Source organism: Mesoplodon mirus (assembly GCF_964341445.2).
Source record: "Mesoplodon mirus genome assembly, chromosome: 10".
Lineage (NCBI taxonomy): Eukaryota > Metazoa > Chordata > Mammalia > Artiodactyla > Ziphiidae > Mesoplodon > Mesoplodon mirus.
The window spans coordinates 51,334,395-51,361,927 of record NC_138986.1 but is presented as its reverse complement, the minus strand read 5'-3'; the positions used below and the strand labels follow the sequence as shown (position 1 = coordinate 51,361,927).

At 43.0% G+C, this 27,533-nt stretch overlaps 1 protein-coding gene across 1 annotated transcript in view; it reads right to left on the bottom strand.

Moving 5' to 3' along the window:
• SCML4 (Scm polycomb group protein like 4) overlaps positions 1-27,533 on the bottom strand; it is a 113,545-nt gene that overhangs the window by 36,419 nt on the left and 49,593 nt on the right. The window contains exons 2-4 of the mRNA XM_082633944.1: positions 23,230-23,444; positions 2,884-3,013; positions 477-677 (exon numbers count right to left, since the gene is read on the bottom strand). Coding sequence (XP_082490070.1) covers positions 477-677; positions 2,884-3,013; positions 23,230-23,385 — 487 coding nt within the window. The 5' untranslated portion in view covers positions 23,386-23,444. The remainder of the gene's footprint in view (positions 1-476; positions 678-2,883; positions 3,014-23,229; positions 23,445-27,533) is intronic.

Sequence of the window (27,533 nt, the reverse complement as noted above, 5' to 3'; positions counted from 1 at the left end):
GTTCCCAGGACCAGGTCACATAGGACCTGGGGGCCCTTGTAAGGATGTGGGTTTTTTCTCAGAGTGACATGGGAGCCATTGAGGGTTTGGAGAAAAGGAGGGGCATGATCTGACTTAGATTTTGAAAGAACCAGAATCGTGAAAGGATTCTGGATATATTTTGAAGTTGATTCTGAAAGGATTCTGGATATATTCTGCAGTTAGAACAATAGGATTTATTGATGGGTTGGAAGTGGGAGGTAAAAGAGGCAAGTCAAAGGAGAGGATTCAGATGTCCAGTCTTCTTATCCAGATCTGGAAGTATCTTCTCCTCAAGCCCCAAGAGACACCTTTGGCACATAGGCTCATTTAAGGACCCTGGAGCCCAGAAGATGGGGACAGACCCTGGCCACAGTCCCCCAAGCCTGATTATAACTATTTTCCTCTTTGGCGACACACCCACGGCCCTCCTCATACAGCCTGCTCCAGGGCTTTACCTGACACCATCTCACCACCGTAGCCCTGCTTGACCAGGGAGAAGACCAGCTTCTGCTGGTGGGCACAGTCGATGCATGCTTGCACAGCCTGCTGCAGGACAGCCGACGGCCTCTCGGGCCCAAAGTGCTCGGGGAGCTGCTGTACCTTCCTCCTCTCCAGGTATGGCCCTGCGTTGGCTTGCTTGTTGATGTAGAGGCAGACTGTGGAAACAGACCCACAAAGCCCTCAGCATCGAAGCACATCAGGCCAGGGGTGGCTCCCGTGCACACTGGGGGTGCCTCAGCCATGTCCCCTTGGCCCTGGTCTTGGGAAACCAAAGGCCAAAGTGGGACCAGTTCTTCCCAACTTAAGAAGTAAAAGAGGCAATAGAGTCAATCACTTCCAGTTGCCAGGGCTTGCTCTCAGAAAGGCCTCCTGGTTGGGAAGAAATAGGCATGTCCCCTCCGATGTACTCAAATCTGAATTGTAGACAATTATGAACAATTGTGGACCATGTATATAAATGTACTTATGTGCTGGGAACATACACAAAATCTTCCCTTCTCCTGCCAGGAAGCTATCAAGCTATATATAATGTTTGCCATTTTTTTTGTTAACCTTCAGTAATTTAAAAAAATCAACATGTTGCTAATTACTCCAAAGACTACATATTCGATGAAATTCTAAAGAGGATTCTATTTACAATCTCAGGATAATGAACACTCAGCAGTCCATTTAGGTGAGCCCAACCAATGGTCCCCACACTTTTAAAGTAATATACCCCATTGGTAAAAAAATTTTTACCACATGCCCTAACATGTGTTTATTTATAGATTATATACATTCTCAACCGTATTAATGTATTACATACATTTTAAAGATGTAACCAAAAAATAGAAAATTTTAAAGGATGAGATAAAAAGAAATATTAATAGTAGGTGTCATATTTTCTTCCACAGGTTAATGACTCCTCTTATGTCTCCCCCTGCCCCCAGCCCAGGTATGAGCATCTTACCCTGGGGGCCACTAGTGCAGAGAAGCGTTAAAGAGGGACTTTAGGAGGAGACCAATAGGACTTTGGAAGGATTAAACAGTAACAACAAAGTTGAAGAAAATTAGTTTGTATTGAGCACCTACTATATTCCAGGCACTGTGTATCCTTTATCTTGTTTGATTCTCAAGATAAGCCTGAGAATTAAATATTATTACTTCCTCTACTAAAGAAGAAACTGAGGTTAAAAGTGGTTAGTGGCTGCTCAGAAAGCGTAATTAATGGTGCAATAGGGATTTTAACTAACGTCTTTCTGATGTCATGGCCTGTGCTCTTTTCACTCTACCAGGCTTCCTTCTTCAACGAATCCCACATGATTAAGGAAAATCTAATTGCTAAGGGACCTTCATGCCAGGCAGTGTTTTAGGCCCTACAGAGAAAATCTACACAATCCCTGACTTCAGAGAACTTAGGGCCCAGAAGGGGAGACAGACCTACTCAGAGAATCACAGGAAGTGATGTGGGACCTTGGCTACAAGAAACATTAGGGAGATGCTAGGAGAGCCCGTCCTGGGAACCTTGGCAGGAAAGTCAGTGAACGCTTTCTGGAGGGATGTACCTGAGCTGAGGTACAAGGGAGGAATAGATTGACCCCAGAGGAAAGATCATTCCAGAAGAAGGAAAGAGAATATGCTACGATCCTATGACAGGCCCTAGAGACTAAGAGCAGGGCCTTGTTGGCCATACTACAAAATTTGGTCTTTACCTAACAGCATTAGGAGAGCACTGAGGGATTTAAGTGGGATGGGGCTGCGGATGGTTTGTGATGAGGGTGAACTATGGATGTGTATGTGTATGTGTGTGTGTGTGAGAGAGAGAGAGAGAGAGAGAGAGGGAGGGAGGGAAGGAGGGAGGGAGAGAGAGAGAGAGAGAGAGAGAGAGAGAGAGAGACCATCCGACTGCTGTTACTCTTAAGATGGAACTGTTGGCTGGTGGATGCCCCATGAGAGAGACTGGGCCGAGCTCCACCCTGAACTGGACTGGAAGGCACTGGGTGGGATTGAGGGGCATTAGGATCCTTAGGAGATCTGGAAGTACAAACACAGGGATAGAAACTCTTCAAGGTGAGCAGGCTCACTGTTGGTGCAAAGTAAACGTGGCTCTGAAGATAGTCTGGGCCGCCAACCACTCTTTCTAGACTCCACCCACCCACAGCAACCAGCTGAACCTAAGATGCATTGAAAACCAATTTTAAATAATCCAAGCTGTGAGACACTAAACTCCTGTTCTCAGAGAATTTGGTCATCCTATCTACTGTCCAGCTGACACACTGAATCCTTCATTTGAGCGACCTCAGTGGCAGCTCTCTAGTTCACAAAGTAACTTTAGCTGGCGGGCAGGCCATCCCAGCCTTGGAGTTCATTCGCCTCACCTACCTGTGAGAGCCTGTGGTGCTGCCAAGCTGGGTATGGTGGCTGCATCCTGAGGGATGAAGCTGAGGTCGGGCTCTGGTGTGCTCCGCGGGGGTGAGAGGGCTAAAGGCGTCATGAGAACCCGAGACTTGAGCTGCAAGAGAGAACCCAGGGAGTCAATGAAAATCTGGAGATGCTCTCTACACTTTCCCAGGATCCTTCCTGGGCTCAGTTAACCACTGCTACTCTGTCATTCTTCCACACCTTTCTATTGTGCAGCTTTGGGGGCTGAACTTCAGATTCAAGTTCACAATCAAGATTCAAGTTTGGGGGCCTCCCTGGTGGCGCAGTGGTTGAGAGTCCGCCTGCCGATGCAGGGGATACGGGTTCGTGCCCCGGTCTGGGAGGATCCCATATGCCGCGGAGCGGCTGGGCCCGTGAGCCATGGCCGCTGGGCCTGCGCGTCCGGAGCCTGTGCTCCGCAACGGGAGAGGCCGCAACAGTGAGAGGCCCGCATACCGCAAAAAAAAGAAAAAAAAAAAAAGATTCAAGTTTGGGTCACACCCAGAGGCCAGCTCTGCACCCTGTCCTTACAGTGGAGCCACCCAGGAAACGACTGTGTCAGGCAGCGGGTGTGGGACACACCGAGGTGTGAGGAATTGCAGCCTATAAGCCTCCTGAGTGCAGGATGCAGGGTGGGGGACAGTTCCCAGCCTGAGCCCCTGTGTTCCTGAGGTTCCTGTGGACAGGTCTTTCCTGACAGCCACCCAGTGACCAATCCTGAAGCTTTGCTCACTCTGCTGAACTTTCTGTTCACAAAGATCACTGGGTCCTGCTAGAAGAGACAGCAGGAGCCATTCTTCCAAAAGGTGACATGCTTCTCAGGGTTTATTTCCTGCAGTGGAGACCATCAAAGGCTGATGCTGATGCTGCTGGTCCATGGACCACACTTTGAGTAGCAAGGGTGTACATTCTGTTGTTAATGTATGTGCAATTCCCATCCATATCCTAACTTGATTCCTGGATTTTTAGGACGTAATAATAATAGTAGTCCTGGAGAAATAGTATTCATACTGCTAGTTCTCCAACCATTCTACATTCATTCATTTAGGTCATACCAGTGTTTAAGGGAAAAACATTCCAGTGGATGAGAATACCAACTGCAAAGGTCCTGCAGCAGAGCATGCCTGGAGTGTTTGTGCCACATGAAGGAGGCAAGAGTGAGGTTGGAGAGGTGGTAAAACCACGGGGTTTTGCAAGACACTGTAAGTTCTTTGACGTTTGCTCTGAGCCCTTCTGAGCAGAGAAACTACAGAATCTAAACTGACATGTTTAACAATCTTTCTGACTGTTGTATTGAGAAGAGATGAAAGGAGCAAAAGTGAGAGGACCACTAATCTAGAGTAGGTGAGCGACGATGGTAGGTTGGATCAGGGTGAGAGCAGTGGAGGTGAAGAGAAGGGGACAGATTCTGGACAGATTTTGAAGGTGGAACCAGAAGGACGTTCTGACACACTGGAGGTAGTGTGTGAGAGAAAAAGAAAGAAGTCAAGGATGACTCCGAGGGTTTGGGCCAGGGAGTTTGCAGGTGGGGGAAGGAGGAGGGGAGGGTGGAGACAATGAGGGAAGGTCGGGTTGATTTTGGACATGTCAGGTGTAAGATGCTTAGATCCAAGAAGAGATGGTAAGTAGGCAGTTACGTATACTGGACTACGGAGTTCTGGGGGAAAGTCTAAACGGAGATCTAATTTTGGAATCGTAAGTAGCGAGTTGATATTTAAGGCTATGATAATGAATGAGATCATCAGAGAATTGAGGGTAGGTGGAGAAGAGGATGATCCATTCATTGAGCCCTGAAAGACTCCAACATGAAGAAGTCGGAGAGAGAGGGGTGACCAGCAAAAGAAACCAGGAACTCTATCCAGTGGGGTAGAAAGAAAAGCAGGAGATCACGGCACTGCAGGGACAAGATGGAGAAAGTGTCTCATGGAGAAGAGAGTGACCAACCATGTCAAATGCTCGGTCAGACACGGAGGACCAGAAGTGGCCACGTAGCAACTTTTCAACAAGAGAGGCTGTGGTGCAGTAGGTGGGATGAGAACCTGATTGGAATAAGCTTAAGAAATAGTGGGAAGAGAGGCACTGGATCAGGAAGTAAAGCCAACTCTTGCAAGGAGTCTTGTCTTAAAAAGGAGTGGCCAATTAGCCATAGCAGCAGGAAAAGTAGGACTGAAAGATTTTTGCCCCACAATGAGATACCACCTCACACCCATTAGGATGGCTACTATAAAAAAAATAAGATTTAAATTAAAAATAACACATGTTGATGAGGATGTGGAGAAACTGCAACCCTTGTGCACTATTGGTGGGAATGTAAAATGGTGCATTCCTCAAAAAATTAAAAATAGAATTACCCAGAAATTCCACTTCTAAAAGAATTAAAAGCAGTGTCTCCAAGAGATAGTTGTACACTCATGTTCATAGCAGTATTATTCATAATAGTCATTGTGGAAGCAACTACAAATGTCCATCAGCAGATGAATGGATAAACAAAATGTGGTATATACATACAAGGAAATATTATTCAGCCTTAAAAAGGAAGAAAATTCTGACACATGCTACGACATGGATGAAACTTGAGGACATTATGCTAAGTGAAATAAGCCAGGTACAAAAAGACAACTACTGTATGATTCCACATATATGAGGGACCTAGAGTAGTCAAATGCACTTAAACAGAAAGAAGAATGGTGGCTGCTAAGGGAGGGAGGGAGGGGGAAAGGGAGAGTCGTTGTTTAATGAGTATAGAGTTTCAGTTTTGCAAGGTGAAAACGTTCTGGAAGTTGGATGCACAGCGACGTGAATATATTTAAACTACTGTACTGTACACTTAGAAATGGTTATGATGATAAATTTTATGCCATGTGGTTTTTATCACAATTACTTTTTTAAATTTTTTAAAAATTTTATTTTTATTTTTGGCTGCATTGGGTCTTCATTGCTGCACGCGGGCTTTCTTTAGTCACGGCGAGTGGGGGCTACTCTTCATTGTGGTGCATGGGCTTCTCATTGCAGCGGCTTCTCTTGTTGCGGAGCATGGGCTCTAGGCACACGGGCTTCAGTAGTTGTGGCAGACAGGCTCAGTAGCTGTGGCTCACGGGCTCTAGAGAGCAGGCTCAGAAGTTGTGGTGCACAGGCTTAGTTGCTCCGCAGCATGTGGGATCTTCCTGCACCAGGGCTCAAACCCATGTCCCCTGCATTGGTAGGTGGATTCTTAACCACTTCGCCACCACAGAAGCCCTATATTTTTTAATTTTTAAAAGATTTTTTGTTGTTGTTTTTGAGAAGGGGGAAATATGTTCTAATGCTGGTGGAAATAGCCCAGTAGAGAGGGAAAAATTGATGATACAGGGGAGTGTGTGGATAACTGCTGGTATTGAGACTCTGAACAGGTGAGAGAGGATGAGATTTAATGACCTGGGCTATGGCCTTAGAAAGAAACAAGGACTTTTCATCTACTGCAGTAGGAAGGAAGGAGGAATATGAGGCTCTGGATTTGGGTGGATGTGGAGGTGGGAGCTTACAGAAGGCCTTTTGCAATGGCTTCTAATTTCTCAGTGATGCTGGAAGCTGTGTGTGAGGGTGGAGGAGGGTGGGTTAATGAACTAGGAGGGTGGGAGGCCATGGGGGGAATGGAATGTGGCTGCTGAGCAGCACTGAGGGCAGAGTGGGATGTGCGGAAATGAATTTAAATTAATTGAAATGAATTTAAAAGGAGACAGGCCAAAAGTGAGCATGTTGGGTACACAAGGCTGTATGTGTGCAGAGTCTGGGGCTCTTGCTAGAGATCCTGTGTTAATCAGAAGCAGCAATTAACAATAGATAGTTCATCTTAATTTGAGTTTAGCATTTGAAAAAATTAAAAGGCTCATCATGTAGCAATACCATACTAAGTATTACAAAAATAATTTAAAAGAAACTTCAGTGGTGGGACACAGTGGATGGGAAACCTCCTGTGACTCAGTCACCATGACTATGGCAGGGTTTCCTCATCTGCCAAGTGTGAAGAGGTCTGCGGCCACTCTGCCTGTTCTCCCAGCTCAGGCACCAAGGGTTCCCCTGGTGGTCTCTCTAGGAGTGGTATCTCTAGGAAGGTACAGCTTGTGATGGAGAGGCTGGTGGTGACAGTCTCCAAGGACCGTGGGCAACAGGCTCTGGAAGAACCTTGGCTAAATCCTCCTTTACAGGCTTAAAGCCCTTCAATGCCCAACATACAGATAACGGTGTTGGTGGGGGAAAATAAACAGGATTAGTAAGTCGTCATTTCCCCCCCTGTGTTCTTTAAGTAAATTACACAAAGATCCGTGTGATCCTTCCCGAGAAAAATGACAATGGTGATGATGAGATGGATGATGAGAAGGAGGATGACGGCAGCTAAGACTTAGATAGCAGACACTGTTTACTGTTCAGGTAAACTTCATAATGACCCTAACTTTAATACTTGCTCACTATTTTAATATTTATTAGAGGGGGATCTGTCCATTGAACCCACCTCCAATGAAATAATATAGTTGGCTGTTACCTCTGCCCATAATTTCTGCCCAGGTGAAGCAAATGAAAGGGATTAGAATAAGTCAGCTGGTTGCAGGAAAAACCTTACATATTCACTCATTCATTCAACCTGTAAAACAACTTCTGGGACTTTTGAACAAAGAAGGAACCTCATGCAACTGTGGGTGGTATATGACTTTTAAAAAATATCCTTTTGGTAAGAGGATAAATCATCAGTAGGAATATCCTTTGACTCAGCATTCTGAAATTTCTATCTCATTGCTTAATATAAAGAATGAATCAAAAGTAAGGTAACCTAGAAAAGGGAGAGGGGTAGGTCATAGGGACACGGGAGTCAACTGAAAGAGCTTTCAATGGCCAAACCTGGAGCAACACGAGCAACACATAAAGAAGGTAGTAGTGGATTATAATTCAAAGTATACAGTGAATATCCATGACTCCATACTCACATAAATGAGTGACTGACTAAGTAAAAATACATGGGGAGAATCGACAGATCTCCCATGTATAAAAATTCCAAATATTTTATTGTGGAGTATAACTCCTCCTCCTTAAGTGTGGGCCACACACAGTGACTTCCTTCCAAAGAGGACAGTATGGGAATGGGGGGAAAAGTAACTTTACAGTGGAGAAACTGGTCACACACCACCTCAGCCAGGGGATCCAGATCACCATCCACAGTGATAAACCATGTCGATAGTTCGCACCCTTGATATGACGTCATGGGAATGGCACCTTACCTCTGAGATCTTCTTTCCAAAACTCCATAACTCCCGTCTACTCAGGGGATAAACTTCAAAAATCCCAAGTTGCAGAACATTTTATAGAATACTTGACCAATACTCCTCAAAACTGCCAATGTCAACAAAAACAAGAAAAGTCTAAGAAATTTTCACAGCCCAGAGGAGCCTAAGGAGACATGAGGACTAAATGTAATGAGGTATCCTGGATGGATTCTGGAACAAAATAGGGGAAAACTAATGAATTTCAATAAAATATGGACCTTGTTTAACAATACTGTATGGTTATTGGTTCACTAGCTGTGACAAATGTACCATAATAATGGAAGATGTTAACTACAGGAGGAACTAGGTGTCGGGTACATGAGAATCCTCTGTAGATTTGCAACCCTTCACTAAACCTAAAACTGTTCTAAAGTATACTTTATTTTTAAAATATCCAAAACAGAATCTGGCAGAATAAACTGGGGAAAATAAAGAGGAAGGAGGGAGGAGAGGCCTCTTTCTTGGCTGCATAAGACTGGAAGAAGATTTGCTGCCCAGGATGCCTTGCTCTGACATGCAGGAGCTAATCCTTGGCCTTCAAAGCCAACAGCCCTGTACAGTTGCTGGCAAAGTTGGCACCTTTACCTGAAATTCAAAACCTCGATCAAATGGGTAAGGCGACTCCTCATCCAGGGTATGGTTGCCAGTGGCTGTGCTTTGCCTTCTTAAAGCATCATGGTGGGGTGAAGCAGAGGCGTAGAGGCGGCCCCTGCCAGCTGTAGTCTCCACCAAAGGGGCTGGGGAATCTGGGATCAGCTCATCTTTCTTTTCCATTCACAGATCCAAAATACGGACCTGGAGAGTTTCTTGCTCCCACTGTCTTCAGGGGAAGACCTTCTCTAAGACATTTGCTAGAAAATCACTGCAAAGAGTTGGGAGGGGATTTGTCTGCAAACTGAGATGTGTGGCCAGGGCACACTAAAGAAGAAGGGATCAGCTGATGTAAAATTCAAGTATTTATCCAGAAATATGCAAGTGTGGAGAAACAGAAGTACTGACTAAAGAGTATTTGTTAGATTGACAACAAGAGGTTAGTAAATGAAGGATACAGAATGTGGTCGGGGGGACTATAAAGATGTGTAGAGCCTGCCTGCACATCAGCAGAGGATGAAGCAGCAAAGCAAAACTAAAATAAGTTCAGGATAGCAGTAGGCACATACAATGGAGCACTAGCTTTTGGGTCTGCGTTCAAAGCCCAGCTCAGTCACTCACTAACCCTGTCCTAAGTCTCACCACTTAGACTTTCAGAGCCTACATTTCCTCATCTGTAAGGTAAGGATAACAGCACCTTCTCACAAGGATGTGACAAGAATGAAGTAAACATTTAGCATAGGGCTAGTGCAAAGTGAGAACTCAGTAAGTATTTCTGATCATTATTGCTGCTAGTATTATAATTTTATTATTAGAAATTCTAGAAATACAAGTGAGTTCCAAGTTTCTTGTTCATGTAGCCATGGCAGGAAAGGGAAATTGCCCGCCTTTCTTCTAGGACCCATCTACATTTTCTACACTTACCCACTTGGGATCACATCTTCCCAAATCTTTGAAAACCCACCCTCCTACCTTACACATTGCACATAATCCCCTTTAAGAAATATTCCCAGTATGTTAAGTATTGCTTAGGCAGGAGCTGCCCTTTCCAAGTTGTATCATTTAAGCTAAGTCTAAAAAGGGAAAAAAATTCATTCCATGAAGCAGTCATTTACTCAACAAATATTTATTGAGCACCTACTGTGTGCAGGAAACTGTTGTAGGTGCTGAGGATACATCTGTAAATGGGGGAGATAAGGTCATTGTTCTTGATGAGGTAATATCATAGTGGAGGAAACAAATAAGAAACACAACAAAAATGTCAAATTGTGATAAGTACTACTCTGAGAAGTAAAATATAGGGATGTGATAAAAAGGGACCAGGTGACTAGGGTAGGCTGATAAGGAGGTGACACCTACATCAAGATCTGAATGACAAGAGGGAGGCTGAGGGCTTCCCTGGTGGCTCAGTGGTTAAGAATCCGCCTGCCAGGGGCTTCCCTGGTGGCGCAGTGGTTGAGAGTCCGCCTGCCGATGCAGGGGACGCAGGTTCGTGCCCCGGTCTGGGAAGATCCCACATGCCACGGAGCGGCTGGGTCCGTGCGCCATGGCCGCTGAGCCTGTGCATCCGGAGCCTGTGCTCCACAACGGGAGAGGCCACAACAGTGAGAAGCCCGTGTACCGCAAAAAAAAAAAAAAAAAAAAAAAAAGAATCCGCCTGCCAATGCGGGGGACACGGGTTCGAGCCCTGGTGCGGGAAGATCCCACATGCTGCGGAGCAACTAAGCCTGTGTGCCACAACTGCTGAGCCTGCGCTCTAGAGCCCACGAGCCACAACTACTGACCCTGCATGCCACCACTACTGAAGCCCGCACACCTAGAATCCGTGCTCTGCAACAAGAGAAGCCACCGCAATGAGAAGCCCACACACCGCAACGAAGAGTAGCCCCCGCTCGCCACAACTAGAGAAAGCCTACACGCAGCAACAAAGACCCAATGAGGCCAAAAATTAAATAAATAAAATAAATAAATTTATAAAAAAAAAAAAGAGGGAGGCTGAGGAAAGAACTTTTGAAGGAGACAGAGTGGTCAGTGTAAGCCTCCTAAAGCTTGGCTTCTTCAAAGAACCAGGAAGCCAGAGTGGCTGGAATTATGAGCAAGAGGCAGAAGGATGCAAGATGAGGTTAGCTGGGTGGTCAGGGCCCAATCATGAGGGCTTTCTAAGTCAGTGTTGTAGACTGAATCGTGTCCCTCTCAAAAAAGACTTGTTCAAGTCCTAACTCCCAGTACCTGTGAATAGGACTTGACTTGGAAATAGGGTATTTGCAGATGTAATCAAGTTAAGATGAGGTCATACTGGATTAGAGTGGGCCCTAATGCCAATGACTGGTGTTCTTATAAGAAGAGGGAAACTTGGACACAGACACAGACACACAGGGAGAATCCCATGTGACAGTGGAGGCAGAAATTGGAGTGATATGTCTACAACCAAGGAACACCAAGGATTGCAGGCAACCACTAGAAGCTAGGAAGAGTCAAGGAAGGATCCTACCCTAGAAACTTCAGAGAGAGCATGGCCCTTCCAACACCTTGATTGTGGACTTCTGGCCTCCAGAACTGTTGTTTTAAGACGCCCAGTTTGTAGTACTTTGTTATAGCACTCCTAGTAAATAAATACAGTCAGATTAAAAAGTTTGGATTTTATTCTAAGAGTTATGGAAACAATTAGAGAATTTTAAGCAGAGAAAGACACAACCCAGTTTTTATTTTATAAAATTAAGTATGGCTGCTATACAGAGAATGGGTGGGGAGAGGCAAAATAGAGAAAAGAATACTAGTGAGGAGGTTATCACATGGTCCAGACAAGAGGCATAGGTGGCTGAACTAGGGTGAAAGTAGTGAAGACAGAAAGAATTGGTTGGATTCAGGTGTACTCTGGAGGTGAAATTAAGGTGATTAGAGAGAGAAAGTGCAAAATCAAAGATAACTTCTAGATTTATTCACATAAACTTTGTTTGATAGTATATTTTTATTACATTAGTTTAAAACATTAGCATTTTACTTGTTGCTCATTTAGTTAACTTTGGGGAAGCCATAATACTGGCTTGTGTCTAAGGTTCAAAACATTCCTCCTCTAATACTCAAGCAGTAAAATTTCAGAATACTACAGGAAACATTCTATGCAGAACTTCTGGGAGAGGACGTGAAAAAGAAGTCGAGCATCCACATTTCCTCATCTGGGAAATGAACACTGAGAATTGACATGATTTCATATTGCCCAATGAGCTGCAGGGGAGTGGTGAGAACACAGAACTCAGAGAGGGCTGGGGTTCTAATCCTGGTTCTGCCCCTGACTCACATGGGACTCTGAGCAACCCATTCAGTGCCTCTGGGCTTCATCTTCCAAAGCCATTAATGCGGGTAGGGTTGTTGGCTTTTTTTTTTTTTTTTTTTTTTGGCCTTGCCACTCAGCATAAAGGATCTTAGTTCCCGGACCAGGGATCAAACCCGTGCCCCCTGCAGTGGAAGCACGGAGTCTTAACCACTGGACCACCTGCGAAATCCCAGCTTGTTGGTTTCTAAGTTCTATTCCAACTCGTAATGTTGTGTATGTACCTTGCATTAGACTATTTCTGAAATCATTAAAGAGTGTGAGATAAAACCAGTGTCAGTGCCATATTTTGAATGCTGATTAGAAGAAATGAGGCATCCTAAATTTCTTTGGAGTTTTGTTTCTGGGAATATAGAAAATTATCTTATTTGGATTAACTGAAAACAACAATGGATAAAATGTAAGATTAGTAAAAGTATGGAGGCGCTAACAATATATAAAGGATAATTGGGCCCAAATATAGGTGAAATCTAGACCTTGGAGTTGCCATGGATCAGGGCTCACCCAAAGGGCTACAACCTCAGGGTAAGGGTAAGCTAGCCGTAAACTTGTCCTGCCCTACCCCACCCATACCTGACTCTAAGGAAAGTTGCCTTGACACTGGGGGAGGGGGTGTGCAGAATCCCTGGGAAGATATCGCCACAAGCCAGAGCTCACACAGATTTGCAGCTCAAGTTCACAGAACTTGGGCAACCAAGAAAACTTCAGGCTGTGAAGTTAGTTTAAAAATTACCCAATCTGGCAGTGCTCCCAGGTTGCCTGGAGAAACAAACACAAATCATCTCTGGAGAAAGGTCTCAAAGAAGTCCCCAAAATAATTTTTCAAAGTCAGTGAATAACACAGCCCAAACACACAAGGAAGCAAGGAACCAAAGCAAGAATGGGCAATAAAAACACATAGCAGTAAAACCCAGAAACGGGGCTTCTCTGGTGGCACAGTGGTTAAGAATCCGCCTGCCAGTACAGGGGACACGGGTTCAAGCCCTGATCCGGGAAGATCCTACATGCCGTGGAGCAACTAAGCCTGTGCGCCACAACTACTGAGCTCACGCGTCACAACTACTGAAGCCTGCATGCGACTAGAGCCTGTGTTCCACAATAAGAGAAGCCACCGCTTCTTTCTTCTTATGAGAAACCCACGCACAGCAACGAAGAGTAGCCTCTGCTCGCCGCAACTAGAGAAAGCCTGTGCACAGCAACAAAGACCCAATGCAGCCAAAAATAAATAAATATAAATAAATAAATAAATAAATAAAATAAGATATTTCAATTATCAAACTTAGATTCTAAAAGCAAGTGTGATACTATGTATAAAGATATAAAGAACAAGTTTGAAAATATCTCTGGAGAACAGAAAACTATAAAAAATAGCATAGCAAAATGTAAAAGAACCAAATTTAACTTCTATACAATAACTAAAATTAAAAACTAAATAAACAGATCTAACAGCATACTAAACATAGCTAAAGAAAGAATTAGTGTGCCAGAAGATATGTCAGAAGAAACTCACCAAAAAGTAGCATAGAGACAAATAGATAAAAACTATTGAGGGAAGGTTAAAAGACAATGCGAATATGAGAAGTTTTAACATTAGAGTTTCAGAAAGAATGGAACAGAGGTTATATTTGAAAAGATAATGGCTAAGAATTTTCCAGATCTGATGAAAGTTCTAATCCACAGATTCAGGAAGCCCAACAAACTCTAAATAAGATGAATAAAAAAGAAATCCACAGGTAGACACAACAGAATGAAATTGTAGAACACTGAAGACAAAGAAAAAGATCTTAAAATTAGCTTCAAAATACAAAACCTGCCAGGGAACACTCACATAAACCAGATGGAGAGCTGAGTTCTTTACAACAGTGGGCCCCAGAAGATAAATGGAATAATACCTTCAATGTGCTGCAAGGAAAATAACAACCTAGAATTCTACACCGAGCAAATATATTTTTTTCCAAAAGTGAAGATGAAATAAAAGTACTTCCAGACAACAAAAGCTAAGAGCATTCATCACTAGAGGATATATATTAAAGGGACTTCTAAAAGATGTACTGCAGGAAATGGACAGTGATTTCAGGTAGAATGTATGATATGCAAAAAGAAATGAAGAATTTTTTAAGTGGTAAATAAGCAGGTGAATCTAAATGAAAATAACTGTACAAAACAAAAATAATTGTTTTGGGGGATTAAAAAAGCAAAAAAGAATTAAGATGTGTAACGACAGTAATATTGACGTGGGGAGATAAATGGAGCTAAAGTGTCCTAAGGTCCTTGTATGATCTAGGAAGAAGCAAAGGTAAGGTTAACTTTAGAAAACTCTAGTACGTAAGCATGCTGTAATTTCTAGAGCAATCAGTAATACAATAGAAAACATAGTGCTTAAACTTCAAGAAGTAGAAAAGAAAGAATTATATGCTTAAAAATCCAAAAGAAGGCAGGAAAGACAGGTAAAAGGAACATAGAATGAGTGAGACAAATAGAATACAGAAAATAAGACATAGATTTACACCCAAATTTATCGATAATTACTTTAAATATAAATGGACTAAATGTCTAGTTACAAGATAAAGATTATTATACTGGATGCTATGGATTAAAATGTGTCTCCCCACCAAAAGATGTTGAAGTCCTAACCCCTAGTACCTGTAAATGTGACCTTATTGGGAAATAGGGTCTTTGCAGATGATCAAGTTAAGATAAGCTCATTAGAGTGGGCCCTGATCCAATATGACTGTGTCCTCATAGAAAGGGGAAATTTGGACACACAGACAAACATGTACAGAGGGAAGACAATGTGAAGACGCAGGGAGAATGCCATCCACAAGCCAAAGAACACCGGAGGCCCCCCAAAGCTAGGAGAGAGGCCTGCAACAGCAGATCCTCCCTCCCAGCCCTCAGAAGGAACCAACCTGGCTGATCTTGATCTCAGATTTCCAGCCTGCAGGATTGTGAGACAATAAATTTCTGTTGTTCCATCAACAGATGAATAGATAAAGAAGTCGTGGTATATGTACACAATAGAATATTACCCAGCCATAAAAAAGAATGAAATAATGCCTTTTGCAGCAACATGGATGGACCTAAAGGTTATTATACTAAGTGAAGTAAACCAGACAAAGACAAATATCATATGATATCACTTATATGTGGAATCTAAAAAAATAATACAAATGAACTTATTCACAAAACAGAAATAGACTCACAGACATAGAAAATAAACTTATGGTTACCAAAGGAGAAAGGAGGGGGGGATAAATTAGGAGTTTGGAATTAACAGATACACACCACTATATATAAAATAGATTAACAATAAGGACCTACTATATAGTACAGGGAACTATAGTCCATATCTTATAATAACCTATAATGGAAAAGAATCTGAAAAAGAATATATATATTCAGTAATACACATATATAAGTAATACATATATCTAACATGTATATATATATTAAGTGATATATATGTATATCTAACATGAAATTAATACAACATTGTAAATCAACTATATTTCAATAAAAATAAAATTTAAAGAATTTGCACTGTTTAAGCCACCCAGTTTGTTGTATTGTGTTACAGCAGCCCTAGGAAACTGATGTACCAGATTCTATTTTTTAAAAATGTTTTCTCTCCCTTCCTTCCTCTCCCACACCATCCGAGGATAGCTTTGTCCACGTCCCTGCCCATAGCTTTCCCTGGGGGCACACTTCTCCTTTAGGCTCACTCTTTCTTCACACGAAACTCCCTCAGGGTTCTTCGGAGATTCAGGGAGCAGGGTTAGGGAAAATTGAATACCTCACCGTGTTTAACCTTAGACTTTAGTCTAAAAAACTTGCCTGTTGGAAATGCAAATCAGCTCCAACAACAAGAAGTTTGTGGCCAATGGCCTAATTCCCGAGGAGTCAGCCTGTTTCTGGGTTTACCCACACCTTTTTCTCCTTTCCCTTGGGAGAGATTAAACATGCAAGGGATGGAGGGGCCAGTATCCTTTGGCCTTGTTTATATTTCTCTTACTCCTTAGCATAAGTGAAAATACCAACTAACATTTATATCTGAGTTACACTCAGAATGCTGGTCAGGAAACATTCACCAGATACCGCTGCCCCAGACCTACTGCTTAGCCTCACCCCTGACCATTGCTCCAGCCCTGGGGTGAGGGCAGGAGGGCGGGGATGGTCACAGAAAACCCCAGGAGAGACAGTTCCCCGCCCTAGGGTTAGTGTGCACGGAGGCGGAGGTGGTGCTACCATCCTGCCTGGGTGGGGCTGAGAAGAATGGGTTAATTTCCTCCTGACAGAGGGCAGCCGAGAGAGGAACCAATGAAGCCGTGAAGCCCGTACTCCGTGAGTACGAGGAGACAGAAGGAAGAAAAAGGAAAACAAAAATAACCATCATTGGATAAAGTGGGATGCAGAAAAACAGATCCATCCATGTGAAGTATTTAATAAATGTCGACGCTGCCCTGTGACTCCAACAATCTTTAGTAGAGACCACACATTTCAAGGAATGCTTGCTGTGATGCAGTTTCTTACAGAAACTGGTGAGGGAGCCAAGTCCTATGCATCAGCAGGCGTGGGGTCAGCCCTGAAGACGAGAGTGGGGATATGGAACATACACTTACAGGCATCCTGTGCATAGCAGAGCTCAGAGCAGTGGGGAGGTGGAGCAGCTTCTATTGGTTTACAAGAGGTGATTGTTAAATTTTCAGGAATATTGCAAGTTGTTTGTTAAACACGGCAATTATTAAAAGTTAAAGTGCATACACTTACAGAGTATTAATTTTTAAAATACATTAAGAGCAAAGGCAGGGCTTCCCTGGTGGCGCAGTGGTTGAGAGTCCGCCTGCCGATGCAGAGGACGCGGGTTCGTGCCCGGGTCCGGGAAGATCCCACATGCCGCGGAGCGGCTGGGCCCGTGAGCCATGGCCGCTGAGCCTGCACGTCCGGAGCCTGTGCTTCACAACAGGAGAGGCCACAACAGTGAGAGGGCCGCATACCGCCAAAAAAAAAAAAAAAAAAAAGGTAATAGATACTCAAAACTTATCACTTTCTAATTATTTTTACTGTTGCATCTGTGTGGAAATAGAGTACAAGAGTGATACCGCAGCACATCTTTGACCAACTCCACGTTCAGGAAAGTCACATTGGTGCCTGGAAACTGGCCATGTTGGGAATATTTACACCTTGGAAATTGGCAAATGCTACAAATAGGGCTGGATTTACTGTTTTGTTGACTTATAGGCTTAAGAGAGTGATGGAGAAAATATTAAAAATGCAAATTAAACTTAAAAGTGTGTCTTGTCTGTAGCCATTACACAGCGAATAGAATGAAAAAACAAATATTTTTTGTTTTCACAAACTATTATCCAATTCAGAAAAGAAGTCAACCACATCCTTGACAAATGAGTGAAATTCCAACATTCAACTTCACTGTTTACATTTCTCTCACTCCTTAACATAAGTGAAAATACCAACTAACATTCATGTCTGAGTTACACTCAGCATGCTGGTCAGGAAACATTCACCAGATACCGCTGCCCCAGATCCACTGCTTAGCCTCACCCCTGACCATTGCTCCAGCTCTGGGCTGAGGGCAGGAGGGTCACAGAAAACCCCAGGAGAGACCGTCCCCTCCCTAGGTGCTGCACACTGTTCAGCCCAAGGGAATGGCCCCTGCCTAGTGCCTGTGTAGTCATTTCCCTCATGGGCCACAGGTGGTACTTCATATGCACCATCAGCAAGAGGGGGACCTTGAAAGTAGGCACAGGAAAGGTTAGATGTCGATTCTTCCCTTCCATACTATTAGGCTGCCATTAGTGTTCGTAACTATGACTCTTAAGGCAATACAAGATCTGGAGAATCAAAGAAGCACAGAAACCAACTCAACAGTTATAATAAAAACACACTTTAGAAAGAGGCTTTAAACAAATGTTGAAACAAACAAACAAACAACCCTTTCCACTTAAGTTTGAACATTCTCTTAACTGAGATTTTTGTTAACTTGACGTCCTTGTTACACAGTGCCAAGAACACATACTTTTTCGGGGGGGAAAAGGATGACAATAAGAAAGGAGAAACAAAACAAAAGGTTGCATTTACTCTTGCTCTTTAGAAAATTACTTTCTTTATAAAGTGAATTTACCAGTTAATGGAAGACTGTCCTTTAAATAGTTAGCAGAAATTGCTGGCTCTTCCCAAATATCCATGCTCCTTTCTTCATTTATTAATGGAATCCCTGGATTTCAGCTTATCGCGTGGTCCCTCAGCACTACATTTTCCTGCCTCCTGTGGAGCTAAGTGTGGCCAAGTGACTCACTTCCGGCCAGTGAGTTGCTAGTGTGAGGGTGTGTACAACTCTGAAGGTTTCACCCTTAAAGGGGAACAACGTGCCCTCCACCACCTCTGTCCCCATTCTGCTGGCCGAAGTAGTGGGATGGCGGGACCTGGAGGAGCCACCTTAGAGCATGAGGTAGAGACTGTGTCTTAAGATAGCAGAGCAACAATATAAGAGGAGCCTGGGTCCTCCACACGGTGGAGTCATCGAATCAGCCCCACATGGCCTTCCCAGACAGTAGCATGAGAGAGAAATTAGTTTCTATCTTCTTTAAGCCACTGTTCTTTGGCCTTTGTTACAGAAGCTGAATTTGTATGCTGAATGATACAATTATTAACATTTTAGAACATATAAACTATTTGTTTTTAATGTTTCAGGGATGATATTCTTTCTAGAGCATGTTACACTTTTCTTAGGTAGTTAAACAGAGCAAACAGAAAGTAATCTACTCTTTTTTGAACCAGGAAACACAAATACTATTCTTTTTTTTTTTTTTTTTTTAATAATTCTTTATTTATTTTATTATTTATTTTTGGCTGTGTTGAACCTTCGTTTCTGTGCGAGGGCTTTCTCTAGTTGTGGCAAGTGGGGGCCACTCTTCATCGCGGTGCGTGGGCCTCACTGTCGCGGCCTCTCTTGTTGCGGAGCACAGGCTCCAGACACGCAGGCTCAGTAATTGTGGCTCACGGGCCTAGTTGCTCCGTGGCATGTGGGATCTTCCGAACAGACCAGGGCTCGAACCCGTGTCCTCTGCACTGGCAGGCAGACTCTCAACCACTGCGCCACCAGGGAAGCCCCACAAATACTATTCTGAACAATAATGCAAAGAGATTGCTGAGGTGGCGAGGGCTGCTGGCCCGACAGTATGTGGCCTCAGGCTGCGGGTCATGGTTAATTCATGCCTAATTCCTGCAGTTTTCCTGACTCCTCTCACTATGAAATTATCAAGGATCTATAAGAAATATATATATAAAGTGCTTAAGCCCAGAGACTCAAATGTAGAAGTGCTCAGTAAGTGTTACTTATGACTATTATTGCTATTAGTATTAATTATTATTATTGTGTACTGGGAACAAATGGCTATCTTAAAAAACCGGCACTTTTTTCTTCCTGCTTAAATCATAAAGACACAGAAGCTGAAAATCCCGCTATTTGGAGCCATTATAATCAGCTATGTCTACTGAATGGAAGTTAGGGTTTATCCCTGGTGCAGACCCTCTCTCTTTACCTTTTTAAAAAGACTTCCATGGTCTCCTTAGTCATGAAATGTAAGGAAAATCTACCTGTTGACCTTGGGGAGTCTCTGAACCGAGGACCTAAATCAACAGCAGATTCTTCAAACTGAGATGTAAATGTTCTGTTTTATAATGAAGAAAGCTGTTTTCATGGCAGAGTATGGCTCTTCGGAGAAAATATGACGTTAAGAGGTTTTTCCTTCCTTTGACTGGGGTGAGAAGGGGGCAGCAAGGCCACAGAATGATACTCACAGCAGCAAGCATGCCCCAGCAAAGCGGCTGCAGGCCGGGGCCAAGAGACATGGCCAGATGCGCCCTGGGAGGAAGAATGACTCATGAACTCTGGAGCACTCACATCTGAATGCCAGTTAAACCCTTCCTTTTCTGCCTATAATTTGCTCATGTTATTCTCAAGACTCAGAGAAGAGGTTATATATCACAGCCTGTGTTAGCTGTGCTTGGGTCTTAAAGGGAGAGGCTTATACCCTTACTTGGACCAGAGAGAGTTTCCACACGTGCAGGGACACAGAGGTGGTTGACAGAGCAGCTTGGGACAGCACCAGGCAAGAAGCGACAGATGTCAACCAGCACAAACCTGTGATACAGTTGGTACAACCAGGCATCCTCAGAATATCCTGGCTCAAAACTTATCATTTTATTATGATAATATTGTTAATATAAATATAATAATGTGCTGACATAAAGTTATAGTGTTATTATTTTATAACTGATAATATTATTGTATATTTTATTGTTCTAAATTATTAACATGATATCATATAATTATACTTTCAGTATCCAGCTGTGTGTGCAATCTTCTTCCCAAAATATCTTCCCCTTCAAATCAAAGGCTATTAAACTGCAATAATCAAGCTTGTAAGAAATGCGTCTATAATAAAGGTAAACAGACACTGCGGAAGGGTTTGGAAGCATTTTCTTAGTAATAAAATACAGGATCTTTAAGGGTAGACCAAGTAATATCTTATTTCACTTGCTCAGGATTTTTTTTTAACAACTCTGGCTCCCCAGCTGTGTCCCAGGTAGTTAAAATTGCCAAATGAGTGGCCATTTGGTAAATGGAATCAAACTGTACACTTTCCTTGCTGGCATCTCCACAATTAAAACCATTTCATTACTGGTAAAATGGGGCTTCAGGGTCTAAGAAATTGTCAAAATAAAACCGGAGAGACTTAATACGTTGCTAACTTTATTTTGCCAAGTAAGGACATTTTTTTTAAGATTACCAAACGCTCACAATATATGACACTTAATAAACTTTAACACCAAAATAGCAGGAAGCACATATTTCAGAATAAAGGACAATCCTGGGGCTTTCCTGGTGGCGCAGTGGTTAAGAATCTGCCTTCTAATGCAGGGGACACGGGTTCAAGCCCTGGTCTGGGAAGATCCCACATGCCGCGGAGCAACTAAGCCTGTGCGCCACAACTACTGAGCCTGCGCTCTAGAGCCCACGACCCGCAACTACTGAGCCTGCTAGCCTAGAGCCTGTGCTCCACAGCAAGAGAAGCCACCACAATGAGAAGCCCACGCACCGCAGCTAAGAGTAGCCCCCGCTCGCCTCAACTAGAGAAAGCCTATGTGCAGCAACAAAGACCCAACACAGCCAAAAAAAAAAAAAAGAAGAATAAAGGATGATCCTTTAGGTAGAATCATTTTAGCTTTGTGAAGACTTTAGACGTTTTTCTCCTGTCACCAGGAGCGGGTCGGAACTTCATATAGACTGGCACCCGGTTTGGAGCCTTTTTTCTCGAACACGAAGCCCGTGGCGTGGGGAGATATCTGGGAACTGCTGGCCTGAAATAATTCCCACAATTTCCTCAAATATATGGGAGGTGGACTGAAAGAAGAGCTGTGGCCTGTTGTCCCCAGAAAAGAGACCCTGTGAGGCATGGGAATAAGATCCACCTGCCATGTGCAGGGCCCGTATGTCAGCTAACTGTCTCCAAAGCTTTCTTCCTGCCCTGAGCTGTCTCTGAGTGTTAGGAGAACTGAAAACTGCCTTTTTCAGGAGACAGGAAAATTGCAAAGTTGGGTTCATTCCACAGAGTGAATTTCCATTTTTCCTGGCCCCAGAAATGCTGTGTCTGTCGGTAATTTTCTTTCTTGGGTCACAGCTCCCAGGGGAGCAGGAGAAAGGCCAAATAGGAGAGAAAAATTTTCAGTGTGTTTCTTTAGATCCTGGATTCACTCCCTGGCTCTATAAACAGAAGGGCTGCCCTGCTCCAGCCTTTCAGATGCAATTCCCAGACCGCAGCAACTGCACAGGTAGCTGAGCAGAAAGACCTGCCCTGGGCCAGCTTCAGAGACACAATTCTGAAACCGGTGTGCCCATGAGAAAAAGGAAGCTCTCTTTGTTAAAAAAAAATAACCAGTGACAGAAGGCTTTGCTTCAAGAGCTGGCTGAGTAAAAGCTTCTTTTACTAAAACCAGTGACCCCCAAATAACTTTAAATCACCTTCCCCCTACCTATTGTGTCTATTTTCCAGCAGTTGGAAGAACTGTGAAGAACCAAAGGGATAGAGGTTGAATTCATTACCAATTCTTCCGGAAGCTTTGTCTTTCTGCTGACCTGAAATAATTTCCATACATTTTCCTAAATATATGGGAGTTAATTGCCAATTTGCATTTTGGTTTGCGTATTCAGATCTCAAGATGGAAACATAAGCTCTTTATTTCTAGAAAAATAGACGAAGGAAAACTTCTGAAGCTCATTTTCTAATGCCCGAAAGGCTCATGGAAAACAACTCAATGATCTTTCTTTGCTAGCAGACTCTTCAAAAACATCTTAGAGGAGAAGCTCTCCCTCGGGTTTGGGTTGTTTTATGTGATTTCAGTTACATCAGAGAATTTATTCTCCACCCCACAGCCTCGCCAAATCATTAATTCTTGAAAGAGTAACAGGATTTTCATTTTGCCTGATATGTCTCCTTGTAGCCAATCTTGACGTCAGTGCCTTTTGTAAGCAGGAAACTATGAATTAACACCCTGAATTTTCATGATAAGTCCCCTTATTGAGGCTCTATTAGGGAAAACTCTTCACGACCTTTGACACTAGCTTGCTCGCATTATTAATTTAAATGTCTCAGGGACATCATCTGCTTCTACTGAAATTAATGACAAATGAGTTCTGGAAAGTGGCTTCCAGAGCCGCCCTCATAAGAACAGTCAGGGGAAAGCTCAGTGTCTGAAACGTTAATTGAGATGCGAGGCTTAATAATGTGTGTTTAGCTATGACCCTAAAATCTGCTCGCCTTACAACTTTCCCCATCTGGTGTAATTTGCTTTCTCCACTTGTAAAAATGCACATGACAGCGACAGCATGTATTGTGTGCCATGTTGCAACAATGAAGCCTCGTCTGTCACATGCTTCATTGAGAGAAACTTATTTCTCACCCTGTCTTTACCCAGTTTCCAACCTCTCATCACATTCTGCACTGGAGTTCTGCCCAAGCGCCATGCCCCAGCCCAGTTCCACTTTGGAGAAAGGAGATGATGGAGCCATACCTTGTACCCGGGTTTCCGCCCTCTTTTCTTTGGGATCTTCACTGCTGGTAAAGAACCAGCTGAAGCAGAATAAAGGTTATGAACTGCCATCTTCATAGGTGTTGAGTGAAGTGGGGGTCGGCCTCGCTTTCTCCCCGGGATCCTCTGAGACTGCATTTCTGCTGGTGCCAGTCTTACAGAAGGAAGTGGCAAATCGCTCACAGGCAGAAGAGGTGCTAAGAATTAGTCCAGACACAAAGCAAAACAAAAACAGAAGTGTTTGTTTGGTTTGCAAGGCAAACATGGATCTGGTTTGGTGATTTTGGCCATACCTACCCCTTAGGGAGGGGAAAACCAAATATGAGAGAGCCAGGCACCATTAGGAGCTTTTAAAGTGCTGTTGGGCTCCTGGTATAATTTCAAGGATAGTGAATTTCCACGGGACTATAGTGAAGTAGGGAAGACACTGGCTAGGTGAGGAGGACAACAGCTTCCCAGCAACAAGCACAACTGATGGTGTCACCAGCAAGGAGACAGCTTTACCTATGTGTCTCAGTTTCCCAGTTCAACTCTGAGCTGAAATAATAACAGTATTAAATAAACACAACCATTTTCTCACATTCACTCCTACCCTTTGGTTGGGTGACAGATTGTTATGACCTTTTTTTTCCCATGAAAGAAATTTAACAGTACAAATCAGTTGGATTAATGTTGATTATGTCCCCTATCAAAATGTGGACAGAGATTTGCATACAGAGATGTTCATTTTGACATGATTCAGAACTGCAAATATAAAATGGATAGAGCCCAATAACAAGCAATAGGGGAATGGTTAATATATCTACAGAATAAAACAGTCAACTAGCTACAAGCCTTTAACAATACTCTTTTTAATAACATGAGGTTGAGTGAAAAAGCATCACACAAATTGCACATAAAAGTTATTTCAACTCTGCAAAAATTTATGTGGTGAAAAACTAGAAGGAAATGTGCGAAAATGCTGCCAATGGCAAAGATAGTGGGACTATGGGTAACTGTTCACCACATACAAATCCTTTCCCCCTCGTACTATAATATGCTTAGCATTAAAAATACTTATAATAAGCTTCTCAAGTAAAGTTGGCTAAATCTTGCACCAAGAGGTAGTTGATCAACCTCAACCTAGAGAACGCAGCTGTATCATGAGCTCAAGGATCACATTTCCTGGAATGTTCAGGAAAGTGGCAAGTGGGACAGAACTTTAGACTTTAATTCAGGGGTGATGTTAGGTGATAAAATTCATTTCTGAGCGTTAGTGATACCTAATAGTGGAAATGAGAGGCTCTTTCTCAAAAGGCTGCTGAAAGAGTTGGAAAAGACAATAGAAGCAATCCCTACACCCTGGTCTGGGCAGCACTGCAGGGACCAGATTGCTTTACTCAGGAATGAAAATATCAAATAGTGGGAATTCTTAAAAACATGACAGGGAAGAGACTCCCCTGGTGGCCCAGTGGTTAAGAATCTGCCTTCCAATGCAGGGGACGCTGGTTTGATCCCTGGTCTGGGAACTAAGATCCCACATGCCACGGGGCAACTAAGCCCGGGCACCGCAACTACTGAGCCTGCGTGCCACAACTAGAGAGAAGTCTTCGCATGCTGCAACGAAAGATCTGCATGCCGCAACTAAGACCCAACACAGCCAAAAATAAAAATAAAAAAATTAATATTAAAAATAAAAATAAAATAAAATAAAAATTAAAAAAACATGACGGGAAATCTGGGGCATATCTTCTATAGATGTAAGGTCGCTTTGTTAATTCTGTGAATATTAATGGTATTCTATCAATGTCTTGATTTTTCTTAGAAATATCATACCTAGTAAATAGATTTTTAAAGCATAAATTTACCTATTGACTGTATTGTTAAATATTTCAGATAGATGGACAAGTTATTAAGGATATCAATTTTCTGTTTTTGTCAGTTTAAGAAAAATACTATATCTCATCAATTCTATGATGCATATTTTCTCACATATTAACATCTTTGAAATCAGGATGCACCCTAAAGCACTGTAAGCATGTCAGAATTCCATAGGGAGCATTTTTTCTTTCTTAGTGGTATATGAAATAATGACATGTGATATATTTAAAGACATCTTAGAGTCAAGGAATTATGATCAATGCAGATAAACCCATATATAAACAAATATGTAAACATCTAGACTATTTCTAGACTTAGTATCTCTGCTCCACAGTGCCAACAAATACCCAAATATTCATTTTCAAAAGAGACGCTTTGAAAAACATTGAGAAACCACAAAAATTACTCAGTAAGGTTTTTGCTATGTGAAACTTTATCTGAATCCCATTTTGAACTACGATGATCAAGTTTCTGCTTCTTCATAATTAGTTTATCTTTACAGATTTTGGAAACAGGAATTTTCTTAGTCTAGGACAAGTTTCTCTGCCTTTCTACTTTCCTCTAGTGAGGAGGTCAGCAATGTATTTAATAACATCAAGATCAAAAGTCAACAAGAGAAAATCCACAATCAGAGAAGGCACTGAATTTCTTTCCTCTCATGAAAATGTGAGTCCTCTGGAAGGTTCAATTAGCAGCACTCCTTCCCTCGTGAGTTGGGATAGTCTGCTAACTGAGACACTCCCTCACAAAACTCTTCTTGTTGAACAGGTTTTGAAGAGTAAAGGAAGAGTAACAGGGCTTCCCTGGTGGCGCAGTGGTTGAGAATCTGCCTGCCAATGCAGGGGACATGGGTTCGAGCCCTGGTCTGGGAAGATCCCACATGCCGCAAAGCAACTGGGCCTGTGAGCCACAATTACTGAGCCTGCGCGTCTGGAGCCTGTGCTCCGCAACAAGAGAGGCCGCGATAGTGAGAGGCCCGCACACCGCGATGAAGAGTGGCCCCCGCTTGCCACAACTAGAGAAAGCCCTTGCACAGAAATGAAGACCCAACACAGCCATAAATTAATTAATTAATTAATTTTTTTAAAAAAGGAAGAGTAACAAACTAATGAGCACATTATCCTAAGAATTTGTATCACTCAAAATTACACTTAAGTATCCCCAAATTTCTAATATGCCAGAAATAATTTCCTAGGAAAAATAGTCATCTTTTAAACTGGATTCTTTTGTTCTACTTCCCTCTCCCCGGCGGGAGGAAAAAACAGGACTCGTGCTACTTTCCACTCCCTTCTATAGAAGCACATCCATCGCAGGAGTATGAAGGACCTTTCCAGATAACTAAATCTGATCAACGGACTTCATGCTAATGGAACAACAGTGAAGTATTTTTAATGGAATACTAAGTACTGGTTAGTGGTTGGGGAGATACTTGGAGATAGGGAATCTTCCCACAGTCTCCTCAATTCACCATACCTGAATGATTATGTATTTCATCCATCAATCAAGAAGATGCTGTTCCCCAATTCCTTGTTACAAATATATACCATTTTAACACAAAAATAAATCCAATTTTAAGTAATGGGACAGAAAGTTGTTAAAAACTGAATAGTCTATTTTAACCATGGGGGATTCTCAAAATGTCTTCTTGGAATAATTTTAGAGAGTTGGAGGAAAGCATCTACAAAATGATTCTTTCAATAACAGATCCAACTTCCTGCGCAGAGGAATTCCTGGTGTGGTTCAACCGCTGGCAGGCAGGCTGTGCTATAGTGGAGGGGGTCCCCCATGAGTGTGGCACTCCGGGTGGGTTACGGCAGCAGTGGCTCCGAGGATGAGGCTGAGGCCGGGGGCCTGGGGCCAGCCGGGGACTGGAGGCCACAGTCGGGGCCAGAGCCCCCTTCCCAGCCAGAAGTTGCCAGTACCCGACAGTGTACTGGACATGTTCCCAGGCACCGAGGAGTGGCCTGCAGATGGTAGCGCAAAACACGGGGGCCGGGTGCTCACCTTTCCCCACGAGCGGGGCAACTGGGCCGCCCATGTCTATGCATCATGTGAGTAATGCGTGAGAAGCACGTGACTGACACTGACAGGTGCCCCTTATGGGAGGAAGCTGGCCCCACCCAGGAGGAAGAAGCCAGAAACCTTTGACATTGGTGGTGGGACAGAGATTAACTCAACAGAGAGAGAACAAGTTTCAAGAACCGGGGGATTTTTCTGTTAACTTCGTTTCAGGTTTTCTGGTTTTTATTTTTATATTGGGGTGTAGTTGATTAACAATGTTGTGATAGTTTCAGGTGTACAGCAAAGTGATTCAGTTATACATATACATGTATCTATTCTTTTTCAAATTCTTTTCCCATTTAGGTTGTTACATAATATTGAGCAGAGCTCCCTGTGATATACAGTTCAGTTTTGAATTCGTTGCC